This window comes from Orcinus orca, chromosome 6, assembly GCF_937001465.1.
Source record: "Orcinus orca chromosome 6, mOrcOrc1.1, whole genome shotgun sequence".
NCBI classification, from domain to species: domain Eukaryota; kingdom Metazoa; phylum Chordata; class Mammalia; order Artiodactyla; family Delphinidae; genus Orcinus; species Orcinus orca.
In genome coordinates, this window is record NC_064564.1 from 102,853,179 (window position 1) to 102,869,698 (window position 16,520).

Genomic DNA, 16,520 nt, shown 5'->3' on the forward strand with positions numbered 1-16,520 from the left:
TGGTCCCGGAGGTTTGGCTAGTCACTGCCAGGATCCCACTGAGCACGGTTTGAAAACTTCCTGGTCTAGGACGTCCTGATGTAAATTTTATCAGAGAGAAATGATTTGCCCTCCTCCTTCCTCCATCCTTTATTTATTCATCTTTCTCTTTTGGGCCCACATAGGGCTGTATGACAAATGTTCTTATGCCTCACGTGACCGAGGATGGGTCGTGGGCATTCACACCGTCAGTGACCAAGGCAACAGAGACCCACGCTACTTTTTCTCCTTGAAGACAGACCGGGCCCGGCAAGTGACCACCATTAATGCCCACCGCAGCTACCTCCCAGGCCAGTGGGTACACCTGGCTGCCACCTACGACGGGCGGCTGATGAAGCTCTATGTGAACGGTGCCCAGGTGGCAACCTCTGGGGAGCAGGTGGGTGGCATTTTCAGCCCACTGACCCAGAAGTGTAAAGTCCTCATGCTGGGAGGCAGCGCCCTGAACCACAACTACCGGGGCTACGTGGAGCGCTTCAGCCTGTGGAAGGCGGCCAGGACGCAGCGCGAGGTCCTGCTGGACATGGAGACCCGCGGCCTCCACGCTCCTCTACCTCAGCTCCTCCTGCAGGAGAACTGGGACAACGTGAAGCGCGCCTGGTCCCCCATGAAGGACGGCAGTAGCCCCCGCGTGGAGGCCAGCGGCACCCGTGGCTTCCTGCTGGACACGAGTCTGGAGCCTCCTCTGTGCGGGCAGACGCTGTGTGACAACCCCAAGGTCATCTCCAGCTACAACCAGCTGCCGCGTTTCCGCCGGCCCAAGGCGGTGCGCTACCGCGTGGTCAACCTCCACGACGATGGCCGTGAGAACCCCACGGTGAGCCGCCAGCAGATCGATTTCCAGCACCGGCAGCTGGCCGAGGCCTTCAAGCACTACAACATCTCCTGGGAGCTGGAGGTGCTGGAGGTGAGCAACTCATCCCTGCGCCGCCGCCTCATCCTGGCCAACTGCGACATCAGCAAGATCGGGGACGAGAACTGCGACCCCGAGTGCAACCACACGCTGACGGGCCACGATGGCGGGGACTGCCGCCACCTGCGTCACCCCGCCTTCACCAAGAAGCAGCAGAACGGGGTGTGCGACATGGACTGCAATTACGAGCGGTTCAACTTCGACGGCGGGGAGTGCTGTGACCCCGAGATCACCGATGTCACCAAGACCTGCTTCGATCCCGACTCTCCGCACAGGTAAGAGCCGGACTCCTCCCTCTTTTGATCCCTGCGTGGCTCCCGACGCCCAGTGGGGTTGCGGGAATCTTCCAGTTCACCCAGAAGATCGACCGAGTAATCACAGGGACTGTGCCCCTTACCAGAATATTTACGGAGCGCCTCCTGTGGGCTGAGGGAACTCTTAGGACCCCGTCTTGGCGAGGGGCTCGGGGTCTGAACCGGGCCACCTGGGCTGAGGGCACACATCCGCGTCATAAGGAGCCGTGCTGTCCAGTGCTGTAGTCACTGGCCACGTGTGACGGTTTACATTTAAATTAGTGAAGATGAAATGCAGTTTAAAATCCAGTTCCTGAGTCACACCAGCCACGTTTCAAGAACCCAGTAGCCGCCCGGGGATAGTGGCTACCACACTGGACAGAGTGATAGGACCACTTCCATGACCGCAGAAGGTTCTGTTGGGCAGTGCAGGTCGAGCTGGGATTGGCTGGGGCCGGACAGACTGGGTTCAGGTCTATTTCCTCACTTTGTGACCTCTTACAAGGTAGTTACTCATCTGTAAAATGGGAATCAATGGTATCTACTTTGTCAAGCTGCTTTGAAGATTGAATGAGGGCACGTAAAGCACATGTCTCTTCTAGGGGCTAACAGGTTATATTACCTCTTAATAAGCGTATGTGTCGTTTCTTGAACAATGAAAGGTAGCATGTGCCGTGTGTACAGGAGGTCAAAGAGGAACAGCTGACTTGCAGCCTGAATATGTTGGGGAAGGCTTAGGTATAGTTGGACACCGGAGATCAAGTTGGGGGAGAGAGGAGGACACTCAAGGCAGAGGAATTTCATATACTGCTGAGAAGAGGGCGGAAAGGGGAGTCTTCGGTCTAATGTCTGACTTAGCCTCTGCCTCGCGCTACAACTCGGACCAGCAACCCCAAAGAAAGACCCAAGGGGGAGCCATGGGTGATCTGTATTTGATGTGGGACTCAGGGGAACTAGTTCTAAGCCAGAGAGACAGTCCATATCAACTTTCCTGATTTCCCAGATTCACGCTGAACTTTTCCATTCTGTCCAACTAGCAGGACCCTGGACTTGCTGATGGCTCGAGCACATTTGCCGACCTCTGCAGGTTTTCTGCTGACTCTCCTCTTTATGTCTCTCTCACAAGAGCAAGGGCCTCCCATGCATAGACAAAATACCTATGTGCAAAGGAATGACGATGCTGGGAGGAGAATGTCGTGCCTGGCACCAAGCCACAGAGCACGTCAGCTCAGCCTCCTGGCACCGGGCGGGCCCCTGGACTCTCACCTTGGCTCAGAGACAGGAGCAGCCCATGTGGGAAGAAGCCTTGGTGTGTGGCCAGTTCCTTCGAGGTCACAATGCACTTTCATCTCTGCTCTCATTTGGGCTTTGACAGAATGTGATGAGGAAGACTAGACAGGGTTAGCATTTGCATTTGACTGATGGGGAAATAGAGGGCCTTGGAGAGTGAAATGACTCGGCCACGGTCCCAGGTCAGGAAAGTCATTTGGCTAAATCACAAATGCAAACCTTTCGAGATTAATGCAGCGTGTGCGCTACTGAGCTAGACCCCAGGAGTTAACTGGTGTGCCCAGGCAGAGTGGGCGGGGGGGAGGCCTAGGGGCCAGGAATACTGGAAGTCATTCACTTATTTGTACATTTATTCATTCATTCGTTCAGGCAACAAATGTTTATTCAGCACCTACCAAGTACTAGGAAGGTGGGTACCCTCATCCCTGCTTTGCTGAAGGAAATCCGGGATTCAGAACACGGAAGGGATTTACCCCTTAGCTGAGGTCACTCAGCTAATAAACAGAGAGCTTGGATTTGAATCTTGGTCTGTTGACTCCAAAGCTCCCACTGAAGGGTGGGGGTGGTATTTTTAAGTCCAAGGAACAGTAAGAGGCAGAGTCAAAGGACAGGGCTGACGGGCAGGGTGGCCTTCCTGAAGCCTTGGGAGAAAACTGCTGAGTATGATGGAGTCAGGACCAAGGGCAGCTGGCCTTTGTGGCGGGCACTCTGTGCTTGGATGCAGGGGCCACGGGACCCCAGGTCCCAGATAGCTCACAATCAGCAGACAGAGCTGGCAGGCACCAGCGGCCTCGTTGTTTCTAAGTCACGGGGCCCCACACCTAGAATGTCCGTGAGCAGCCATGTGCCAGCACTGTGCCCACCACGCCAGGGCCTGTTTGTTTGCTGGCTGGAAAGTCATGTGTCCTGGGTGAGCCCCACCGGGAATGTGTCATCTCCTGATGGAGCTGGGGTGACAACGTTCTGGCTGAATCAGCTCTCCCGTGTGCAGAGAGAAACCTGTGGAAGTTTGTGGAGAAATACTTGCTTTGTGACTCAAAAAAAAAAAGAGGGAGGGAAGGAGGGAGGAAGAAAGACAGGGAAGAAGGGAGGGAGGGAGGGAGGAAGGAAGGAAGACCCCTGTAATAGAAAATTAGATTGACATTGTCTAGGTGATTTTTTTTTTTTTTTTTTTTTTTTTTTTTGCGGTATGCTGGCATCTCACTGTTGTGGCCTCTCCCGTTGCGGAGCACAGGCTCCGGATGCGCAGGCTCAGCGGTCATGGCTCACGGGCCCAGCCGCTCCGCGGCATGTGGGATCTTCCTGGACCGGGGCATGAACCCGTGTCGCCTGCATCAGCAGGCGGTTTCTCAACCACTGCGCCACCAGGGAAGCCATGTCTAGGTGATTTTTAATGAAGAGCTGAACTTATCTTTTACCCAAGATGTACTCCTGCGTTGCCCGCCCCCCTCAATGGGTAAAGACAATAAAGACAATAATTCAGTTACTACTTCTCAATCTTTGGTGAAGAACCAGTTTTGTTTCCTATGCATTGCAAACCAATACTTTTGTAATATACAGAAAAAATGAATTGCTATAAAATGAATTCTTCACCCCAAGTATGGTGAAGTGTTGTCAGAGTTCTCCAAAAGTTCCTAAATGCCTTCTCTCCACTTCTGTACTTATTGTGACATAGACTCGTGAGAAGCAGTTCGTGCACTGCTTACTTTGAGTAGCGCTGATTAAAATGCACCATTCTGAAAATTTATATAACGGTCCCTTGAGTAAAATAAGACCCACCAGTCATGCAGCTGGGCAGATGGGCAGACTCCATCGGAGAGTTACCAACTCTTCTAACACATTTGAGCTCATTCTTCATCTACTAGTCCTTGGGCCCCTTAGTCCACGTTCTCAGGAGTTCATGTGTTACAGGGGAGCACCCAGTCCTAGCAGAAGGCTGCAGAAGACATCGAAGTGGTGTCCAGTGTCAGACCTAGGAACATCCTCAGAGATCAGTGGGTCCAAACCCGTTTCCCCCATAGAGGGGAGCTGAGGCCGAAGCTCCCATGGTTCATCAGTGGTCAGACTGGGGCTAAGGATGCTCTAGATTTCTAAGTCCTGGTTGTCTGCCATGGCACAGCTTCTCAGAACTACCCTGACATTCTTGCCATTCCCAGTACCTGCCCCCGTCATGTTCCGTCCTTGCTCTCTTCTTCCCTAATATCCCTGAGCATTTGGGGTTTTTTTGTTTTCGCTTTTGTTTTTGTTTTGTTTTGCGGTATGCGGGCCTCTCACTGCTGTGGCCTCTCCCGTTGCGGAGCACAGGCTCCGGACGCGCAGGCTCAGCGGCCGTGGCTCACGGGCCCAGCCGCTCCGCGGCATGTGGGATCTTCCTGGACCGGGGCACGAACCCATGTCCCCTGCATCGGCAGGTGGACTCTCAACCACTGTGACACCAGGGAAGCCCTCCCTGAGCATTTGGGGTTATGAAGTGCTGAGTGAGTGAGTTTGGAAGAGAATCGGATAAGGGCCTTGGGTTTTCATGAGCCACTGCAGAGCTGTTAGAGCTACACTGGCCATGAGTTTTCCTAATTAAGGACAGCCAAGTGAGGATGTGTACAAAGAAGGGGACTGGGGCTGCGAGGGCCCCAGGAGCCGTATTGTATAACCACTTGAAGATGTTTGGCTTGGATGAGAAAGTTCTCTCAAGGCCATGACCATAGGGCCATAACACATGTACTTCAAGTCTCCAAAGGCCTGTTCTATGGAAAAGGGAACAGAATCATACTATATGGTTTCTAAGCCATGGCTGGGACCAAAGTGATGCAATTACAGGAGGCAGCTGAGTAGCAGCTAATGTCATCCCTGATCAGAATGGTCCTGCCTGGGGAGTGCTTCTCTGCAGGTGAGTGATTTTCCTTCCACCTGAGGCATGCACAGTGAGGTTGTAGCCAGGATTACAGCAAAGGTGGAGAAGGTGGCCTTGATGGTCTTAAGGTTGACCACTGCACAGCCCAACTTTTTGCTGCTGTCTTATTCCAAGTCATTTTAGGGAATTAAATGGTGACTGTTTCTATCCTCTCTAACAAGCATTTATTGGGTATATATAGCCCTGCGAGCCTCTCTCCTGTTCACGGGGGGATGTTGCAACAAGCGGGCCATGTTTCTCACCATTGAGAGGCTTCCACGTTCATGGGGAACTCGTATTCAAACATGAGAAACTCTGATCTGTCGTTTTAGAGACACACAGTGGGTCAGGAGACCTAGAAAGCAGAGGTGTGTGCTGACTAGGGAAGACAAGGCAAATCGGCTGGAGGAGGCATGATTTGAGTAGTCATCTGGGAACAGACAGCACCGAGAGAGAGAGAGAGAGAGACAGAGACAGAGACAGAGACGGAGACAGAGACTCAGTCTGCACCAGTCAGGGTCCTAGCAGGAAACAGATGGCGTATTCAGACGGAATAATTCAGTAGAGTTGAAGGAGGGGCTATTTGGGAGAACAGTGCAGGCAGGGTTCAGCACAACCAGCAAGGCAAGGGTCAAGTACAGTGGGGACCCATTTCCATCCTTGGCCTGTAGAGGCAAGAGGAGGAAGTAGTTACAGAACCCAGAGAGAGTGGCTGAATGGCGAGGGTGTCCTGGCGGCAGCTGGGACCCTCAGCAGAGAAGGAGGGACAGGCTTCAGCCCCCCGGGCCAGAAGGGAGCCAGAGACGTAAATTTTACGTGATCATTCTCTTCCACCTTCTAGTCGCCTGCCAGCGCTTCCCATTGCAGAACCACACTGGAAGTCATGAGGCAGAGGCATCTGTCGATGAAACACCAGGAGGCCAGCCTCCCAAGGGCACAGAGCAGGGTGGAGAGGGGTAGGGAGTGGATGTGGGTGAGCGAACAGAACACGACCAGAACGCAGAGAAAGCCAGTCCACGCAGAGGGTGCAGCCTAAGCAAGGAGGAGGGGCTTGGAGAATAAGGAGTCATTCAGTATGGCTGGGACCAGACCATAAGCAGAGGAGGGTTCAATTTGTCTCATGGAAAACTCTAGCCAGCCTCTCTCCCCCCGTTCATTTCCTTCTTATTTTCTTCCTTCCCTCCCTCCTTCCTTTCTTCCTTTTTTTCTTCTTTTCTTTCCTCTATAAATACTGGTTGAATGTTCCTTTTGTGCCAGCCCAGTCCCTGCTCTTTGGGAGCTCACCATCTAGTGGATAAGACAGATGAATAAACACACCACTGCCATCACTGGTATGAAAGAAGGACCCCCAGTCTGAGCCAAGAGGAGCTGTTGGTGGGGGGAACATAGGTCTCTTTATCAGACTGGACAGTTAGAAAAAGACATTCCAATGAATCTTGGCCATTCTGTACAGTAGTGGAGAGGAGCCAGGTAGGCAGAACTTCATCTGCAGCCATTAGAAATGTCTACAGACAAGTGAAAGTGTACTTCACACATCTTTTTATAAATGAAATGGAAAACCTGGATATTAAGAGAAATCCCCAGTATCAGGAAATCCGGGGGCAGCTGACACTTTGGGCTGTACACACCCCACTGTGGGAAGGTGTTGCAAAACACCCACCAAGTTCCTGCATGGACCCCTGCAGACTGCAGGCTCTGGCGCCGTTAGGTGAACTTCACCTTTGTCCTTGAACATCTGTTCAGATGGAGTAGGACAGATAGAAAAAAAGAGACTTCCCTTACACCCTGATGGCTCCCAGGGAAACCTTTTCTTTGCCTTCTCCTTATTATTATTTTTAATGTAGCAAGGGCATTCCCCTGGGGCCATGCTAATTTTTTTTTTTTTTTTTTCTTTTGGACCCAAGTTGGCGTTGCTGGCATCTTTGGAAAGGGCTGGAATACGCCCTGAGGCAGCCTCCTTGACCCCTCTGCTGGCGTCGGTAGTCCTCGGTCTCTTCCCCTGCCCCTTATCAGTAGCCATTAGATGCTTTGCCTTCTAATGAGAAACTCTGTTGGGGTCTCTCACTTCTTTTCTGGAATGATCTCATGGAACATACACTTCCTTCTCCCCTGGTCCCTCCAAATCTGGCAAAGTTGGGTGGAATCCAGGACTCTGCGCTGAAAGGAGCAGTGGAGTGGTCCAGCCCATCTTGCTGTAGACACGGAGAGTGAGCTCCCAAAAGAGGCAGCACTGACCCACACCTCACAGAGAGAGTGGGGCCCCGGGGTCTCATCTCCTACTCCCAAGGCATTTCAGTCCGCTCCATCGCCTTGACGTCTTAGCCAGCAACTTGAAACTTGGAAAAGATCTATTTAAGATGGTCCTGTGCTTACTCATCGTCCATATTTTGTTAAGGCACTTCGATATCCGAGGTACTGTGATAAATGCCCTAGGGATCCAAGATATAATCTGTGTCCTAGAGGTACTTGTATGCTGTGGTTTAATTACATTTTGTTACCGTCATTCAAGAGATGGCAAGAGAGCAGATGATTCGATTCCAAATGAACCACACAGATAAGGCTTACATGAGCTCTGAGAAAAGGCAGGTTCACCATGGTTTGGAGAGATTAGGAAAGGTTTTCTGGCGGAGAAGTTTCCAGCGTTCGTAGGGTTTGGAATGATAGAAAAGAGCAAGGTGAGAGCAGAGGGATTGAGGTGGGAAGCTGTGGGGAAGATACAAGAAAGAGGCGGGTCTGCTCGGGACTTCATGCAGGTAGACGCTCCCTTTTGATCATCAGGTTGTAGAGCTCCCACAGTCAGACTGATACAGAATGAAAGAAGAATCCAGGGGAAATAGATTCGAGCCCTGAGTTGGCAACTTCTTAGCTATGCAGTCTCGGGCAAATCTCTTAATCTCCCTGAGCCTCCATTTCCACATCTGTTGAAAGGGAATGATAATAATATCTGACCGCCAGGATCACACAATTGCCTTGAGGGTCACATAAAATAAAATATCCCAGAAAGAGTTCTGGGAAGAGTTAACCAGCACGCAGATGAAAGAAGGCATTGTTATTTTTTCAGTAACTTTGTTCATTCTTTTCCAGTAATCATGGAAGAGAAATTGCTTGGAATTTTATAATCAGAATATCTGAGTTTATTTAACGTGACTAACGTTCATTAAAGCAATAGCAGGAGTCAGGCCTGGTGCGGTGGAGAAATGATGGGTGTTGGAGACTGACCAGGGTTTGGGTCTTGGTTCCTTGTCTGACCTTGGCCTGTCTTTCAGTAACAGTTGCTGAGTTCTCATCAGTAACAATTGGGTGAGAACAGCTATCCTGTGGCGTGTCATGAAATTTAAATGGAGCCGTGGTGTGTGACACACCTGGGACAGCGCCTGGCACATAGGAGGTGCTGGGGAAATTTCCGTCCCTGCTCGCATGCGCACGTGGGCTCCTCTCTGCAAGCTTGGTTTCACAGAGACTGCAGGCTGATAAAGAAGGTCTGGCTGAAACTGCAATACAAACACTGAGGGCATTTACCCAGATTACTTCCATTCTTAAAATGCTAACTTTTTTTTTAAGGACTGGCCACAGAATTGGTCTCTTTAAATGAAGACCACATAACTTATATCAAACTCATTGAGCTTGCACACTAGTTTACTTTGAAAACGCCCCAAATGTCTAACTGTGTTAGAGGATGCATTTCCGCAGCATGCAACGGTCCCAGGCAGCGTTGGGATTGGTCATAGTGGGTGGTATGCTGATTTGGTTGAAGTTACTAGGTTTTTTGACCACGTCCAGCCCACATGTGTGCTTGAGTGTAGATACACAAACACCCTATCCAGTCCCCCTCGTCCACATGGTCCCGTTTTCTTTGATTCGGTCTGGGTTTCCCTCCTGCTTTCCTTCTGAACAAAGTCTACCTTGACTCACAGGTTCCCTCTGTGACCCGTGTGCACATGTGACTTTGGTCTTTGAGAACAGATGAGGGGGGTGATGGAGAGCAGGGGAAGAACTGCTCGTGGGCCCTAAAGTTGTGTTTAATGAGGTGCTCACGACAGTGACCTATGGGGAAGAAAGGGGGATCAGGCAGCCCAGCAAATAAATAAGAATAAAAGTTTCAGAGACACAGTGGATGTGAATCCAGCCACTTAACATTTCTGTGACCTTGAATGAGTCTCTTCCTTTAGCAGAGACTCAGTTGCCTCCTCTGTAAAATCGGGAATGAAAGGAACATTGGGTGGTTTAGAGGATGCAGTGAAATTACACCCGGTCAACCCTTTAGGGCGGCACCTGGCACTTGGTGAACACTCAGATAACAATGGTTGTTTGGGGATTTCCTGTCTCTGGGAAATCTTCTGACCTCTGACATGCACATCCCCAAACTCCCAGCCCCTCTCAGATCCTGAGCCCCTCACTAGAAACTCCAGGCCGGAGTGGGAGTTGGATATGACCTAATCACTCTGTATTACCAAGGACCCTTTGATTTTGGCTCCTGTAGGTTCCATTTTTAAAAGATTTTCTTTCCTCCAAAAGCCATGCTAAATGCTAATGTATTCACTCTCCGAGGAGATAAGCAGCAGGCCACATGAAGTGTATGCATTTCCCACAAAAAGCAAAGGCACGTCCGGGGTCCCAGGGTCCCACTGAGCAGTTTACACGCACACGTCCTAGGGAGGGAGCTGGAAGCCAGGCAGGTGCCCACAGCGTGCTCAGGACCCTCTGGGCAGTGTAGGATGGGGCTCGTTTTCCACTAGCGCCTGGGACCCTGGCCACAGCGCACCCATCTCAGAGTTTACACGTGAAAGTTAGAACCTTTTCTCCAGGACACACCAGGGAGGCCCCCAACATGCCAGGATTGGAGCTACTCCCTCTCTCATGCCTTTCTTAGAGGTGTGTTTCCATCCCCAGTTCCCTGGACAGAGGGATGGAGCTTGCGGTGCCCTTTCGAGGGCCTCAGAGGGAGGCGGCTGGGTTTTGTTCCACTCTGGGTTTGGCTCGGTCAGCACCCTCATTTTCCTTTCCGCATCCACTGGTGACACTGACCGCTCATGACAGCCTCAGCGCTCAGTCAGATGCCCTTCCAGGTTAGGAAGCAAAGCGGTTGGGGGTGTGAGGGTGGGTTGAACAGACACCGGTACATTTTGTTTCCGTGAAACACATTTCCCTAAATTGATTTCAGCCCGGCTGGTACCTTCACACTCACCGCTGGCCGATTTTCCACCTCCTAAGAGGGAACCCCTCACACCTCCGCTCTCACTTTCTGCAGACACAAAACCACTGTGTGGACAGCAGTGCGTGTCGCTCACGGGTTTGTCTGCAGACCTTGAACAGGCTCCCGTATACCCGTTTTTATGGAAGGGCGTTTTCTTTCTCCTTCCCTCTCTGCTTCTCTTTCTCTCTCTTTTCCAGGTTCTAGGTTGTTTTGTCGGTCTGGTGGTGGAGGGTGGAGAGTGAGGGGATTAGTGTCTCTGTTTCGAGCTTCTGACGTTTGTGATTCCAGCCTTTTTTGAGCTCAGCCAGCCACAGCTGTCAGCCTTGAGCTTGGCTTCTCACTGCTGAACTGTGTTTACAGCCACCGAGGGCAATGGTGACTGCCACTCCACCAAAGCCTGGAGTATCTCAGAATTGTACAGAGGGTGAAAGAGCGACATGAGGGAGTTTGCCTGTGGCTTGGCACGGCACGAGGAAGGAAGTGACTAGATCCTTCCAGTAACTTCGTAGCCAGCATGGAGTAAGTCACTTCTACAACTTCAAATTCTGCATCTGTAAAATGGGAGAATTGGGATAGAAGAGTTCTGAGGTCTGTTCCTGCTCAGACATTATAATTCTGGTACCAGGCTTGTGGGACTGGAGCTAGAGTAAAAAAAAGGCGGGGGCTTGGGGCTTCCCTGGTGGCTCAGTGGTTGAGAGTCCGCCTGCCGATGCAGGGGACACGGGTTCGTGCCCCGGTCCGGGAGGATCCCACATGCCGCAGAGCGTCTGGGCCCGTGAGCCATGGCCGCTGAGCCTGCGCGTCCGGAGCCTGTGCTCCACAACGGGAGAGGGCACGACAGTGAGAGGCCCGCGTACTGCAAAAAAAAAAAAAAAAAAAAAAAGGGCAGGGACTTAATATTGAAAAAGGTAGAAATGCTTTGACGCTGGAGGCATATTAGGGCAATAAGACGGTCCCTACCTTCAAAGTGTTTGCCAGCCCCTGTATCTAATTGAGTACGACGTGTATGCAGAAACACTGAAGGAACAATTTCACTCTGTGACAAGTTGAAAAAAACATCCTACTCCTGTCACTCAAGTCACAGCAGTAGCCTAAGGAAAGAGCCCCACCTTGGGCAGTCTGCATGTCTGCTGTTTTCTTTTCCCTCAAGCCCTGAATGTGGCATCCTCTTTCCAAAAATCAATTTGAATTTAATTCCACTTTCGGCTGCCTGACATACAGTGTCATACTGTCCAGCGTTATTTCCCCATATGTGACCTCTGACTGTCACATGACCCTTTGAGAGCTGTCTCTTTTTTAACCCCTCAAGAGACCCAAATTTGTGGCAGTCACTAGACTTGTGCAAGATAATCCAGAGAGAGCTACAGCTCTTATAACAACTGTATAGTTCTCACTTCAGCTACCTCTGTGATTTGCTGAAGGCTAGGTGATTTGTATGGGCCCAGACTGAAGTCCAGAAGTTGCCCTATTGACTCGTATTGATGATAATGTTGTAATTCTTGCTCTGTCCTCCCCAAATATAAAATTATTGGGTCAATCTTCACATCACTTAAGTTTTACGTGGCTAAAACTTAGAGCGAAACTACATGGTCTACTGAGATATGCCTGTACCTAGAGCTCTGTGGCTGCTACAACTTACAACAGCGAGGCGATTTGTCTTTATTTAACTGCACATCAAGCGTAAGACCAACCACAGGGCTGTCAGCAAGCTGTGTGTATTCTTCTTAGTGTGGTCAGTTGTATTATTTATCAATTGTGGTTTTGATCCTCCAAGAAGAAAGCCAGGAGGTGGAAAGAAATAGCTGAGGGCCCTGGAACTGTATGCTTCTGTTGTGAAAGCAATAATTCGACATGCAATTATCACGTTACTGTCCTGTTACTTTTGAACACAGCATCACACTTGGACTGTTGGTCTTCCTTACTGATCAGGGGATTCTTCAAGTTTAATGGCTTCTCTGAAAACAAGTAAACTTGGAGTCCCTGGGGCTGTCAAAGCAGAGATTGTAGAGCCCCCAGGAAAAGATATTAGGAGAGTGACTGTTCATTCGTGCGTGCGTGCACGCACATGTGTGCACAGGCATGTCTACCATGTGCAGGCACAGTGCTAGGTGCTGGGGGTACAACAATCAGCATTTCACAAGATAGGTGTGATTCTGCCCTCCTGGAATTTCCTGCCGGTAAATAAGTAGCTAGTTGGGTAAGTGCTGCTGTGGAGAAGTCCAGGGTGCTGAGGGAAGAGCGGATGGGTACTTGACTCATTAGGGGTCAGAGTCGCTTCTAGACTGGGTCCGAAAGGATGGGTCATGTTAACCAAGGGAGTGGAGCTGAGCTTTCCGGGAACCAGGTGTTCTGACACTTTGCCTTCTGCCCCAGAAGTCTCTAAAAGCCATTTTGAAAAGACAAATGAAAAAATAGGAGCTGAGTAGTTCCTAGTGAAAGGTGTTCATTTTAAATTGGTGTCCTTTACTCTGAGATTCTTTTATTGTTTCCTTTAGAGTCCTACTCCAGTACCCTTTATTTTATTACGTGGGGGTCAACATATAGGAGGGTTTCACCTTTTGAATGTTTTATTTATTTGTCAAAATTAGAAATTGCTACTTTCACCTCTTTTTTTTTTTTTTTTTTTGCGGTACGCGGGCCTCTCATTGCTGCGGCCTCTCCCGTTGCGGAGCACAGGCTCCGGACGCGCAGGCTTAGCGGCCATGGCTCACAGGCCCAGCCGCTCTGCAGCATGTGGGATCTTCCCAGACCGGGGCACGAACCCGTGTCCCCCGCATCGGCAGGCACACCCTCAACCACTGCGCCACTAGGGCAGCCCTCACCTGAATTTTTTAAGATGATCCAAAGATCTGAGGACCTCTCCATTAGCCCACCTTGCCTCTCTGAATCAGCACCTTCCTCTGCTCCTATCCAAATCCTCAGGGTTCTCGATCCCCCCCATCTCCATTATGATCCTATTGTGCAGGGAGCTTCAGGCCAGTGATTTTCCTAAGGGTTGACCTTGACCTTCCACGTGACATGGCAGAGGGCACAGCCCCAGAGTGACAGAGCTGATGGGCCTAGAGTTTAGGGCAGCAGTGGTAGGGGTGGGGAGAGTGGAGTTGATGTGTAGAGTCTGAGAATCATGAGGGAGGGACACTCCAGTAGGGCCTCATCAGGAGCCAGACCCATCGTCTCACCTCCTCTCACCCCCGCCCCGAATGAACGTCAGATTGTTCCCCGTGCATAAATGCCTCTCCTTCTCAGGTATTCTCACATCCACCCACTTTTCTGCAAGCCACTGCCAATGCCTTTACTTTTATCCCTCTTCTATCTAGTCCGTCTTCCACATTCCTCCAGAAAGCTCTTTGGAAAGAATGAACCAGATCATTTTATTCTGGTCCATAAAAGTCTGCCAGGGTCTCCTTAAAGCTTTCAGGACGTTGCCCATCTTCCATAACCTGGCGTACAGGGTCCTTCCTGATATGGCCGTCGCTGACCCCTCCGGCCTCATCTTGTGAAGTTGCTCCCATGCTCCCACCTGTGAAACCACACCAGAAGACTTGTAGTGTCTCAGTCTTCTTAGGCATTTTCAGGCCTCTTGACTTTCTGGAGCTTTTGCCCTTTTCCCTGTTCCCTACACTTGGTCCAGGGTTTATTCTTCCTGTGAAAACCTCAGTGATATCTTGTCCCCCTTCACCTGGATAGGTGTCATTCCTCTGTGCTTCCATCACGTTCAGCACTCCCTCTGTTATAACATATATCGTAAGAGAAGGTAAGAGAATAATAGTTAGAGTCTGCGGGATCCAACAGGCTGGGGACCATATCCTGAATTTGACATCTATGAGTGAAAGGGAGGATCTTGGAAAAGTGGTGTCACCCCACTGAGCCCTGGTTTCTTCCCCTGCAAGTTGGGGATACTCATACTTAACACATAAGGTTTTTGTAAAGCTTCAAAGAGATAATATAAAAAAGGACTTCAACAGTGCCGGTGTATAGGAGACTCCCCCAAATGGCAGGTTTTATTAGTATTATCACATTGTGTTGTGATCATCTGATAATTTGTCTTGCTTCCTTCATAAAACTGCTAACTCTTTGATAGTGAAAAGTGTTTCTCATTCATATTTTATGCCCAGTTTCTAGCTTAAAGTATGGTATATGATATAATCTCAATAAGTATTGGAGAATGAAAGAGGAAAAGACTGAATAAATAATATGCAAGGAGAAGGGAAGTTAAAAAGGAAAGAATGAAAGCGGGCAGGCAGGCAGGGAGGGAGGGTAGAGGAAAGGTAATGAAAGAATGACTTATTCAGTAAAATAATGAAAGAATGGTCAATTTTTCAGTTGATCCTTCATTGGTACTGTTACATTTTTCTGAGATTGCATGTCAAGCTTCCATATAAAAGCTGTTATTTTTGAAACCAATCATTCAGGATTCCGAGAATTTAGTAAACTCTCCAAGCATTTTTTTCCTGTGCCTCTTCTTACAAGAGAGGCAGCGTTAGGCATTTCTGACAATGAAACTAAGCAGGAGAATAAAGTCCAGATCATTAGGGCCCTTGGGATAAAAGTACAAAATCCAGGTTTTAGAACTGGTCACAGTTTGGAGAAATCTTGTTATTTGGAACAAGGATATGGATGCAATAAACATTCTGAGGTTTATCTCGCTTTAATGACTTGCTTTGAGTGGCTTTGATCTTTATATTTGATAATCACTTTCAAATGGTCTGGTGTGTTCTGGAAGAGTGGAGGAGTGGTTCACGGACTTGAGATCCTCCTTAGGAATGATGGACTGCAATCAGAATTGGGAAGGAGGCAGTGTTACAGGACTTTCTCTATGACGTGTAGAAGCAGGGCAACTGCCTATGAGGAAGATAAACATACTGGTCCAATGATGGGAACAAGGGTTCACTGGTGGAAGGGAGACACCGTGAGCGTTGGGACCTAAGATCAATTTCCTCTAGCTCCATGGGCAAGCTACACAGAATTGGGGCCTTTTCATGAGTTGGGAACTTTTTTTTTTTTTTTTTGCAGTAGGGCCCTCTCACTGCTGTGGCCTCTCCCGTTGCGGAGCACAGGCTCCAGACGCGCAGGCTCAGCGGCCATGGCTCACGGGCCCAGCCGCTCCGCAGCATGTGGGATCTTCTCGGACCGGGGCACGAACCCGTGTCCCCTGCATCGGCAGGCGGACTCTCAACCACTGCGCCACCAGGGAAGCCCGAGTTGGGCATTCTTTCAGGGACTTTCTTGTGTATTACTTCCTTGGATTTTTATATTCCGCTTTCTAGGTTGAATTTTGTCATCCCCATTTACAGATGAGGAAATTGAGGTTCAGAGATTGAGTCCCTTCTCCAAGGTCACAGGGCCACTTGGTAGAAGAGGGAGGATTTGAACCCTAGTCTGCCTGTCTCTTAAGATGTGGCTTTTTTCCAAAAGATAAGTAAGGCCAAGGATGCCGACAGTCAGATAGGTCTTGGTGTGTAATTCCAGAAGAAAATAGTAAACACAAAAATATGCGTAACCAACTTTGACATACGTATGCCCCACTTTCATGTCATTGATTGAAGGATAGACTTAAGTCCAGAACCTTTCTATCTTGAATTCTACCTAAGAACATTTAATTATGAACGTAACAGAGAGTCTTACTGTGTAAGACTGTTCTCTGCATGGGCTACAAGGAGAATAAGAGTCCAAGGTATTCTATTTAAATGTTACACTGTCATATTTAAATAAATTTCCCTTAAAAAAAAAAGATGTGGCTTTTTCTGTAGCACTCTGCTGCCCTTTCCCTTAACTTGAAAGAGTTGTCCCCAGCCTCTGGCTTGGAAGTGGCCTGTTCTCAGCTAGGAGCATCTCAGACAGACCCTCCTCAAATTGAGGGCATCAGCACATGGCTGACACCATCCCTGTAACCCACCTGCACCT

The 16,520-nt window shown here is 49.6% G+C and overlaps 1 protein-coding gene across 1 annotated transcript in view; it reads left to right on the plus strand.

Moving 5' to 3' along the window:
* The window catches only part of PAPPA (pappalysin 1), a 252,937-nt gene that overhangs the window by 32,780 nt on the left and 203,637 nt on the right, over window positions 1–16,520 (plus strand). Inside the window, exon 2 of the mRNA XM_033427347.2 lies at window positions 165–1,227. Coding sequence (XP_033283238.2) covers window positions 165–1,227 — 1,063 coding nt within the window. The remainder of the gene's footprint in view (window positions 1–164; window positions 1,228–16,520) is intronic.